The sequence below is a fragment of the Bison bison genome, unplaced genomic scaffold (genome assembly GCF_000754665.1).
Source record: "Bison bison bison isolate TAMUID 2011002044 unplaced genomic scaffold, Bison_UMD1.0 scf7180017864036, whole genome shotgun sequence".
NCBI lineage: Eukaryota > Metazoa > Chordata > Mammalia > Artiodactyla > Bovidae > Bison > Bison bison.
Genome location: NW_011494608.1, coordinates 4,787,173 through 4,798,045, shown reverse-complemented (window position 1 = coordinate 4,798,045; position 10,873 = coordinate 4,787,173). Strand labels below are relative to the sequence as shown.

Here is a 10,873-nt window from a genome sequence, read left to right as displayed (position 1 = left end):
CACCTGGTGTCCCAGGCTCCCCTGGACCCGGAGGCCCCCCGGTGAGACTGGTTTTGACTTTCTCTTCCCAGGGCACTTAGATGGAGGTTTCATGGCCCCGGGAGACAGGGACATCGTCGTGTGGAGCCATCCGTTGGCTCTTTGTCCAAGAGCAGAGCAAAGGCATGAATGAGGAGGGCCCTGCCCACAGCTAGCTTTGGAGCCCGTTGGACTGGAGATAGCTCCTGAGCTCATTCAGCGTGTTCGTGGCTGCTCCTAGAGAGTGTGCAGGAAGCGTGGGGTCGTCCTTCCCAGGGTTTTTCAGCAGTGTGTGGGTTGGCTCTCCTCCCCCAGTTCAGGAGCAGCTGGGAAGGTACCTGTGGGCAGAGTGGACGGTGGGGGGCAGAGAGAGGTGGTTCCTTCCACCCATCCCACCAGTGGAGAGTGAAGGTGCTGGTGGCCCCGACTGCAGCCCAGCCCAGCCCCGCGCTGGCCAGCCTGGGAGGCGTGTCGACCCCTCTGTTCACCGTGGTCCACACCACGGACGGCCAGATGCCCCCGAGGGGTGTCCACCCTGGGTGCCTTCGTCAGAGCTAAAGATCCGGGCTCCTGCCAGCAAAAGCGCCTGGAGAAGGGAGCCAGTGCTCGGAAGAGGTCAGACTAATGGTTCCCCTGTGGTTCCCCTTGGCAGGGTCTGCCTGGAGAGATCGGCTTCCCGGGAAAGCCTGGGCCCCCTGGGCAGGCGGTGAGTGACCGGGGCGCCCCTCCCCGCTCTCCCCTCTCCTACCCTTCCACGTGGGAGGGGCTGGCCCTTCCGCTGGCCGCCCAGGCTGCTTCCCGGTGGGTGACGCTCTGTGCTCTTCCCTTCTTTTTGGGGGGACCAGGGCCCTGGCACCCTGCCTCCTTCTCCTCCCTTCCATGGTGCCTGCTGCATGCTGTCTCTGGAGGGCCTCGCCCCGAGGGCCCCAGCCAGGCTGCGGATTAAGGCGCCCACTCCTCAGGCCACTGCCTGTGTTCTGTAACCCCGAGGCACAGTTGACAGCCCTTGGCTGTTGGAAGCGTGGCTTCTCGTCTGTGGGGACACCACCAGGGGGTCATGGAAGTAATGGGCACGGAGACGCGATGCTCGGTCCAGGACGTGGCAGGGCGGCCCTGCCTCTGTGCCTGCTGTTTCCTCTCTCCCAGTCAGCAAGAGCCAGGGAGCCAGGTCTTCTCAATCCTTTTAGGTCCTGAGGGTGGAGATCATCAAACCTTAACGTCCGCACAAGCAGGGTGCAGATTCAAGCTGGGTGTCTCCTGCCTCTTGGCCAGCAGCTCTTCAGGGCAGGGTGATAGAGTGGCCTTGGGCCTCTGAGACCATGTGACCATGATGGGTGTCAGAGGTGATGGCCCTCAGGAGGCCTCTGCTCGTCCAGAAGGAATTTCCTTACTGCTGCTTGTCTGGTGGGGCCAACGGGTGGGGAAAGGCTGTGGCTACAGAAGCCAGTGGAACCCGCACCACTGGTGGGGGCTCGGGACATTGGAGAAAGGGTGACTGAGGGAAAAGTCAGTCTGGGCAGCACGGGCAGTTTTCCCCCTGTCACTGGGCGCTGGATCCACAGGAGGCTGTAGGTGGAGGCCCCGGGATGCTGAGATGTGATGGCTGGATGCTGGCATGCTTGGCTCTGTCGAGCTCTGGGCACCACAGTGAAGGCTCTGGACATGAGGTCCAGTGTTGTGAGGCCCATTCTCAGGGGAGCCCGTCCAAGCCTGGAGCGCATGCTTAGCTGCCATCCACAGATGTTCCTGAACACCCATCCCCACGGTTTCACCCACTAACAGTTTACGGCAGTGACCGCACCCGAGAGCTGGCACCCAGGAGCGGTCCCACATGTGTCAGGCACCACCCGGCCAGCTCCGGCTGCAGAATCTGCTTCTGGCTGGAAGCAGTTCAGCGCAGTGCTGCCCTGACCGGGCCTTTTATGTTGGTCTGTTTTTTCCCTCTCTGCCCAGGGACCGCCTGGAAAGGATGGGCCGAATGGACCCCCAGGCCTGCCAGGACCCAAGGTTGGTATGAGTGAGGGAACCCAGAACCCAGAAGCCAGAGAGCTCTTTGATGGTTGGGTGCCACAGCTATGGATCACATTTGGATCCTGAGTCATGCAGGGCTCGGAAATGTTTAATATTCAAGGTCAGATATGGGTGAGCCCCTTATTCCTACCTAGGTAACTGGTTGAGGATTTGGAGGCCGAGGACTTTTAAATTATTCTGTTAGAGACATGCATCTATTTTATTTGTAAGGAGGAAGCCTTTTCAGAGACTCTTACATAATAAGAGACTTCAACTTAAAAATATTCTGGGGCTCATTACAGTAAGATCATTAAGAGGAGTCAGAGGTTAACTGTCATAAAATTGGGAAGCAAGTTCACAGTTTACTCACTTCAGAGGGACAATTAAAAACCCATAAGCCAACAGTTTAACAAGTGAACCTCACCTTTTCATGGCAAAGATACAGAAGCTCAAGGATGAGTGTCAACAGTCCTTGCAAGGCAACTTCTGGATGTTACAAGCGTTTTCACCATCCCTTTCAGTAGGCAGACTTAGAAGCTCCACTTTTTCATGACAGAATACAGAATACATACGGATGTAACTTAATTTAAGAACATGTCATGTAAATATTCTCCATTCTCCTGTCTTTAAAAACAAAAGATAAGGGCTGACCAAGTATTTTGTCGTCTCAAAAGCACTTAGGCAGGGTCTCCCCTGCTCTGAATCCCTCATTCCCGCTCACTTGAGTCTGTAAATCAAAAGCAGAGCCGGTGAATCTAGGAGGTGGTTGGAGCTGCTGTTTTGGGCCACTGCGGTCTCACAGAATTAAAGGAGCTCAGTAGCACCTGGGTCCGAGTAGCTTTCCTGCTTCCAGCCTGGAGCTGGTCCTCAGTTGCTTCCCTCCACTCCCGGCTCCTGCTGTTGACTCTCTTCCGCCTTCCTTGCAGGGAGACCCAGGAGACAGGGGGGAGGACGGTCTGCCCGGACAGCGCGGCCCGCGGGTAAGGACTCTGACATCCTCCTCTCGCGCCTGTTATTCTAAGCGGTGTGTTTGAGGCTCTGTGTGAACCCCCACTGTCAGAGCCTTGTAGGCTGGGGTCAGGCAAGGGACAGCCAGGGCCATCGCACAGGGGCTGTTTGAAAGGTAGGGGCAGGTTGGGGTCACTGGTGACACCCTGGACTGACGACCGCCGAGAGCCACACCACGGCACGCCCAGGGAGAGGAGCAGGGAGTTCCTGGAGGCAGGGGGCCCTGCAGCTGGAGGAGAGGACCCCATCCCCACGGGAGAGCCTTGGCCTCAGGAAGAGGGACAGCCTTGCTAACCAGCCTGTCCTGGGGGGTGAGGGGCCAGGGGGTCAGTCCCCGCCCGTCCTGTCCCCTGAGCTTTCCCTGCCTCAGTGTCCCTTCACACCTGACCCTTCCAGAAGGAAGGAAGCCTGGGGCTTCCGGGGGTGCAGACGTGTGGAGACTGGATACACGGAGGCGGCGGAGCCAACCTACGTGCCATGCAGAGGGGGCACCTCCTGTGGAAGGGGCCCAAGTGCTGGATTTGGGTGACTGTCCCTATGTGCTCTGGGTGTGTATATGGTGTGTGAGTGGGTATGTACATGGGTATTTGGTGTGTGTGGGTGTGTGTATGGTGTGGGCGTCTGTGTGTGCTGTGGGTGTGTGTGTGCAGTGTGTGTGTGTATGTGAGGTGTGTGTACACAGTGTGTGTGTCTGGTGTGTCTATGTCATGTGGGTGTGTCTGTATGTCGTGTGTGTGTGGTGTGTGGTGTGGGTGTGTCTGTATGTTATGTGAGTATGTGGTGTATGTGTGTGTGTGTGTGTGTACATGGTGTGTGTCTGTGTGGTGTGGGTGTGTGTATGCGGGATGTGTCTGTATGTGAGGTGTGTGTGTGTTGTGGGTGTATACATGGTGTGTGGGTCTGTATGTCGTGTATCTGTGTGTGTGTGAGAGGTGTGTATGTGTGTGTGCATGGTGTGGGTCTGTATGTCGTGTGTGTGTATGCAGTGTATGTGTGTGCATGTGAGGGGGGTGTGTGTGTGTGTGCATGGTGTGTGGGTCTGTATGTTGTGTGTGTATGTGAGGGGTGTGTATGTGTGTGTGGACATGGTGTGTGGGTCTGTATGTCATGTGTGTATGTATGCAGTGTGTGTGTGTGTGTACATGGTGTGTGTGTCTGTATGTCATGTGTGTGTGTGTATGCAGTATATGTGTGTGCATGTGAGGGGTGTGTATGTGTGTGTGTACATGGTGTGTGTGTCTGTATGTCATGCGTGTGTGTGTATGCAGTATATGTGTGTGCATGTGAGGGGTGTGTATGTGTGTGTGTACATGGTGTGTGGGTCTGTATGTCATGCGTGTGTGTGTATGCAGTATATGAGTGTATGTGAGGGGTGTGTGTGTGTGTGTGTGAGGGGTATGTGTGTTGTGGGTATGTACATGGTGTGTGGGTCTGTATGTCGTGTGTGTGTATGCAGTGTGTGTGTGTGTGAGGGTGTGTGTGTGCATGGTGTGTATGTTTGCAGGCGCCTGTGCTTCTGGAGGGGCCTGTGTCCAGACAGACATTCACGCGGGGGCCCTCTCCCTCACACTCTGTCCGGGTAAGAGCTAGTTAAGGGCTGTGACTGGCTCTTGGTGACCACCCTCCAGCCCCAGCCCACAGCAGGCACCTGCAGGCACTCAGTCAGGGCTCACTGGTGGCCGACTGATAACTCACAGCCCAGAAAGGGCACAGGTATGGTCTGTACTTGGCCCAGTGGTGACCCTGCTGTCCCGGGAGGCAGGACCCGGGTTACCTCGCTGGCCAGTGAAGGCTGATGGGCAAATCCCTGGACCCTTGGTTCCTTGTGGCCTCGCTTTTTCAAGAAGTGATCATTCTTTAGTGAAAGTCGCTCAGTCGTGTTTGACGTTTTGCGATTCCATGGACGATACAATCCATGGAATTCTCTAGACCAGAATGCTGGAGTGGGTAGTTTTTCCCTTCTCCAGGGGATGTTCTCAACCTGGGGATCAAACTCGGGTCTCCCTCGTTGCAGGCAGGTTCTTTACCAGCAGAGCCACAATTTAGACCAAATTAAAATGGAGCAGAACACATGTGGGTTACCACGTGCCAGCCCTCTCCAGGATGCCCAGTGGACTCCCTGTGGAAAGCATCCGCTAGGAGCCCCTGCACCCTGGATTCCTCAGGGCTCCGTGGGCCAGCTCACTGTTGCTTACAAGCACAGCATCTCCATCTTTTAGGACTCAACATTCCTGTTTTAAAAAAATATCTGTGATTGAAATGTAATGATATGTAACTGGCTGCGTTTTGTCCCTCCATTGCTGTGGGGTAAATCACGTGGTCTTTTAAACACCAAAGGCCACGTTCCTGTTTTTGATTGATAGGCTGAAATTCGATCATCTTCCAGAAATAACTTAAAGCATTTGCATAGGTCACTATAATATTTCATTTTTGACTGCTGGGAATCTATGGACTCAGCCAGACCTGTGAGCTGTGTTTCCACAGATCCTCCTTGGATTTTATGGGGGATTTGTGGGGTCAGCCAGACCTGTTTGAGCTGTGTTTCCTCACATGTGTGAGTTGGCTCATCCTTCTGAGCTTACAGTGTGTAAATTCCCACATTCAATTAAACAGTCTTCAGAAGAACCTGTTCCCATCGAGTTCCTTGTGTGGACGATCTGAAGTATTGGGGTGAATTTGAGGTGCCCTCGGCGTTGTCTTTAGTCTTTCCAGCTACGTGTTCAGTATTTATGCTCGCCCCCAGTGACTGAAAGTTTCGGAGAGGTCCGTAACCACAGCTCGTCTGCCGTTTTTGTACGATTTCTAGTGTAGTGCAGTGCATTTAAAAATTTTCTCTAGGAAGTTGGAAACTGAATTTCCGCAGTTACGTTGCTCTTAGAACATCCTTTGTAGCTGTGAAGGAGACAGGGCAGGAGGTCTGTTGCTTTATTTTGACATCACGCCTTGTAAGGTAAGTATCTCTGAAGAAGGTCGTGGGTGCATCCTGGACCACGGGTCTCAAGCCCATTCGGAACAGACCAGCTGCGGGATGAGCAGGTGCATCGCCCTCTTGGGCTCAGGAGCCGCCCAGCCCTTCGTGGGTCCTGCTCTGGCTTAGGATTCACAGCACGGATTCAGGAGGCACTTCAGGAGGCCTTCAAAATGCTTGCTGCCCAACCTCAGCACCACCCCCACCCAGCGCCTTTCCAACTGTAAAGGTTGTCCTGTCCTAGCAGATTTAAAGTGACAATTTGTGTAGCAAGTGTTTGCACAGATCCAGTAAGAGCAGCTGTTTCTAATGGTGCTTGTGAGCACTGGGGATTGATGGGAGAAGCGGAGCGCATCTAGAATTTCTATATGCACCGACTCAGGCACCAGTGGCCCTAGTGGCACCAGAACTGCAGGATGAAATGTGTGCTTCATGCTGAACAGTGCTTTTAGTTTCTTTACTTTCTTTTCCTCTGTCTCTCTCAACATGCGGTATAGACTTCACTACCACTGGAGTCTGGCATAGCTGCAGGGGAAACCTTTATGTGTTTGCATAACCACTCATTCATTCATTCATGTGTCCACTTACCAGAAAACCAAATTTCCTTATGGAAATCTACATAAAGATTTTAATAAGGACCATACTTAGCTTCCCTGGTGGCTTAGACGGTAAAGAATCTCCCTGCAATACAGGAGACCTGGGTTCGGTCCTTGGGTCGGGAAGACCCCCTGGGGAAGGGAATGGCAACCCACGCCAGTATTCTTGCCAGGAGAATCCCCTGGAAAGAGGAGCCTGGAGGACTAAAGTCCATGGGGTCGCAAAGAGTCAAGACGTGACTGAAGTGACTATGTGTCCATGCATAATGATGTTAGAAACTGGCATTCAAGAAGTTAGTGTTTCTGAAGACACATGGCTGGTTAGAAATTGCAGTCCCTCCCCACTCCTCCCACCACAGGCCTCTTTGCCTCAGTGACTTACAGGGACCTGCTGAGCGTAGCAGCCGGGTGGGGTCAGAGAGTGGGCCCCTCTGGTCCTGTACCCCCTGCCCCCCACTTCAGCAGGACCAGGGAACGCTGGTCAGAAACCTGATGCCAGAGGACACGACTTCATCCACGCGACCGGAAGCCCTGCTGAGGGCTTGCTTTCCAACGTAATATAAGTTTAGATGTTTAAGCAACATTTTACCTGAGACTTGCCTATAGCAACACACCATGGGAGGGGAAATGGATCTCTCTCCTGCCCGTGAGTTCCTCCACCCCCAGCTGCCTGTGTTTTACCAAGGAGTCTGAACAACTGCGGGCTGCTTGGTCAGCTCGGACAAGTTCATCAACAGCTTCTCCACCACTGGACCCAGCCAGGGGTCTGAGATCCCCCTGGAAGGGAGCAGAGCTCAGAGTCGGGGCGGCTCCAGGACTCCCCGTGGCTCTAGACTGTGATTAGAGTCAGAATCACTGGATCCAACCTGTGTAAACTCCCATCAGGGCAACTCCAGAAACCGTTTCTTTTGAGGGAAGGTCAAGCCAGGGTGGGGCTTCCCGGGTGGCACTAGTGGTAAAGAATCTGCCGACCGATGCTGGAGATGCAGGAGACCCGGGTTCGATCCCTGGGTTGGGAAGATCCCCGCAGGAGGGAATGACAACTCAGTCCAGGATTCTTGCCTGGAGAACCCCATGGACAGAGGAGCCTGATGGGCGACAGTCCATGGGGTCACAAAGAGCTGGACACAACTGAGCGTGCGTGCAAGACCACGTGGGGAGTGTGGAAGCCTCCTTCCAGAAACACTCAGCACTTGGGGCTTCAGGGCCTGTGCTGCCTGTGCTGCTTGTGTGAGCATCGAGGGTGTGGGTGCCAGGTCCTCTGAGTCTGCGGGACCACCTGGGGGTGACAGCCATCTCTGCAAACGTGCATGGTAAGTGACGGGGTGTCTGTTATTCTATCTGCAGGGTGAAGTTGGGGAGCAGGGCCTGGCTGGCCGACCTGGAGAAAAGGTCTGTTCATTCATTCATTTTTCATTTGTTCATCCAATGCGTTCGTTTGTTGGTATCCGCTGCGCCTGTATCGCTTGGCTCCCTGGAGCTCACAGCACGCCTGTGTGCCTTCGTCTCTTTGCCCCGTGACCGTCAGCATGTCCTGTACACCCCTTGCTGTACTGGGTACCAGGGTCACCACCGTCAGCCAAGAGCAGTTGAGCAGATGCAGCTTGTGGTGCCTGCAGGTGACCAAAGAGGTCCTAGGAGGCCCCTCACTCAGGCTCAGGGAATGTCAGGAGACGTGGCCCGGAGGTGACGTTGTGGCTGACCCAGAGGGATGAGGAGTCAGACAATGAGAGGGGAAGTAAGGGCTCCCGGGCGAGGGGCTGCAGAGTGGGCCCGCGCCTGGGGCCGCCCCAGAGCACCGTCTAGGATCCCCCTCTCTCCGCTGCTTTGTTTCCATGTTGCCCTGCTCCTGCAGAAGTCTGGCGCAGCCTCCCTCCTGAGAGCCCACTGATGACGGCGCTGTGTTCTTTCCGCAGGGAGAGGCAGGGCTCCCAGGCTTCCCAGGACTTCCAGGTGCGAGGGGAGAGAAAGGCGACCAGGTGAGGCCCTGCGCCGTGCCCGAGGAGAGCGCCCCTGGCCCTGGTTTGCGCGCTTGGGCATGGGCTGACCCGGGCTGGGGTTGGAGCGTTTTCCCCAGTGTCTAGGAAGGGGAAAGCCAGGGGACCGGGCCACCGTGGGCCACGCGCTGGGACGAAGGGACGGTGGCCAAGGGGTCTATCTGGAAAGGTGGGTGGAGCAGCTTAGATGAAATTTGTGGGAATGACCAGGGACGTCAGCTGTTGGGTGCCGAATGGAGCACTTGCCCCTTTGCACAACCAACATCCCTTGAACTCTATCCTCCCCATGGCAGGGCAGGCTGGGGAGACGAAACTGTATTTTGCCCAGGGTCCCCCCTTGCTCTCACCTGGAAGAGGCAGCAGTTACACTCAGTTGCGTTCTAATGTCTCCTGGTTTTTATCTTTTCTCTGTAGGGAGAGAAAGGTGCCCTGGGGCTTCCGGGACTGAAAGGCGACCAAGGTGTAAAGGTAGGAGCCGCTGCCCTTGTCCGGGGCGTCAGTACCCTGTGTCGCACAACCGCCTGTCCGTCGTTCACATGGAGGGAGTGCGTGCTTGGAGTTGCAGCGGTGGCCTGGGTGGCAGTCCTGGTTCTCCCTGCTGTGGTCCTGGGCATCCCATCTGATCCTGGAGTCTCCCTTGCTGGCCCGAAAGCAGAGCTGCCTGTGTAGGCTGGCATCCACGGGCAGTTGGTTCCAGGAGCCCTGTGGATAACTGAAATCCGTGGGTGCCTGAGTCTCTCGTATAAAGTGGTGGAGCCTGAGAACCGTGGGCCTCCAGGAACCAGCGCCAGGGAGGTGGGACCCGCCACGGGCCGGGGTCGTCATAGCGAGCACGGCACACATAGTGACTTGGGTGATTCTGGTGGCATCCGGAGGTGGGCCAGATTATCAGTGACACCCCCCACCCCGTTTATAGGTGAGATTGAGGCATGGAAGGGCCAGGCTACCGGCCCAGGGCTGTGTGGATGGAGGGTGGTGGGAGTCGATACCTGACTGCAGTTCAGGCCCAGCGTCCAGGCTCCGAGCGGGTCGACATGGCACACCGGCCTGGCCCAGGGGAGCCTGGGCAGCCTCACATGCCCAGCGGGGCCCTGCGACCCCCCCTCTGCTGCCCGGGGGGCCACCTGGTTCTCCCAGTTTGAGCTCTGCACCCTCCCGTGTCCCGTTTTCCTGCCCACCATCCTGCTTAGCAGCCCCCATCCCCGCTCCCAGGCTGAGGGCTGAGGTCTTTGTTCTGAACGGACCTGCGATCTATAAATAGAGATCCTGCAATGGAAAGGGCTTTGGTGGATAAGCCGTTCAGGCCCACTGCTCTCCTGGACTTCTCAGAAAAGCAATTTCTATTTGAGAAACTCATTTCCAAGATGCAGAGGACTCGGCGAGGCCATTAAGCCCCTTTTATTGCTTTGGCAGAATTGCCGGGGCCATGGCAGAGTCGTATTCACGATTCCGAAAAATCTGGCCTGCTTTTCTTTGCCTCTAGAGAAATATGTCATCATAGACAATTCTGCGTTTGAAAAAAAAAATGACATTGAAGCAACACTGCCCCCTGCTGGCTGTGCCTGGGTGTCCCTTCCTCAGTAGTCTGGTCTACCTCCTCCCAACCCGGCACTGAAGCATTTGACCCCAGGGCATCTCTGAGAGGATTGCGTCAGCTGGGGCTGAGACACTTAAACTGCAGAGAAGCGGGGATGGGAGCCCCCGCCAGCCCCACTGACTCCAGATCTCAGAGACCCTTCTCTAGGCGAGCATCTTTCCTCAAGTCAGAGAGCTCCTGGGCTCTGCCCCGCCAGCTCATGGTCCTGTGTTCACCCCACAGCCTTCAGGGCAGGCGAGGCTCTTCCTGAAAGGTGGTCTTGAGGCCCTCGGGGTTGGAGACACATCTCTCCTCCAACCCTCTTCTTGTTTATGTCTGTTCATACCTTGCACTGTCATGCTAATGGTAAAGAACCCGCGTGCCAGTGCTGAAGACGTGGGTTCAATCACTGGGTCGGGAAGATCCCCTGGAGGAGGGCATGGCAGCCCACTCCAGTGTCCTTGCCTGGAGAATCCCATGGACAGAGGAGCCTGGTGGGCTACAGTCCATAGGGTGACAAAGACTCAGGCACAACAGACGGAGCTTGATCGCACGTGCATTGCACGGGGAAACACTGAACTTGGATGGTTTGGTTGAGATTGGTTCTGGAACTTGGCACTAGAAAGGGTGCTGTGTTCTCTCTGGAGCTTCTGCAACGTGGTCAGGGGAATGCCTCGCAGTAGTTACGGGCTTGGGCTCA

At 55.7% G+C, this 10,873-nt stretch overlaps 1 protein-coding gene across 1 annotated transcript in view; it reads left to right on the top strand.

The window, feature by feature from the left end:
• Window positions 1-10,873, top strand: part of COL22A1 (collagen, type XXII, alpha 1) — a 226,139-nt gene that overhangs the window by 120,928 nt on the left and 94,338 nt on the right. The window contains exons 26-32 of the mRNA XM_010834806.1: window positions 1-41; window positions 671-724; window positions 1,972-2,025; window positions 2,955-3,008; window positions 7,948-7,992; window positions 8,517-8,579; window positions 9,012-9,065. Coding sequence (XP_010833108.1) covers window positions 1-41; window positions 671-724; window positions 1,972-2,025; window positions 2,955-3,008; window positions 7,948-7,992; window positions 8,517-8,579; window positions 9,012-9,065 — 365 coding nt within the window. The remainder of the gene's footprint in view (window positions 42-670; window positions 725-1,971; window positions 2,026-2,954; window positions 3,009-7,947; window positions 7,993-8,516; window positions 8,580-9,011; window positions 9,066-10,873) is intronic.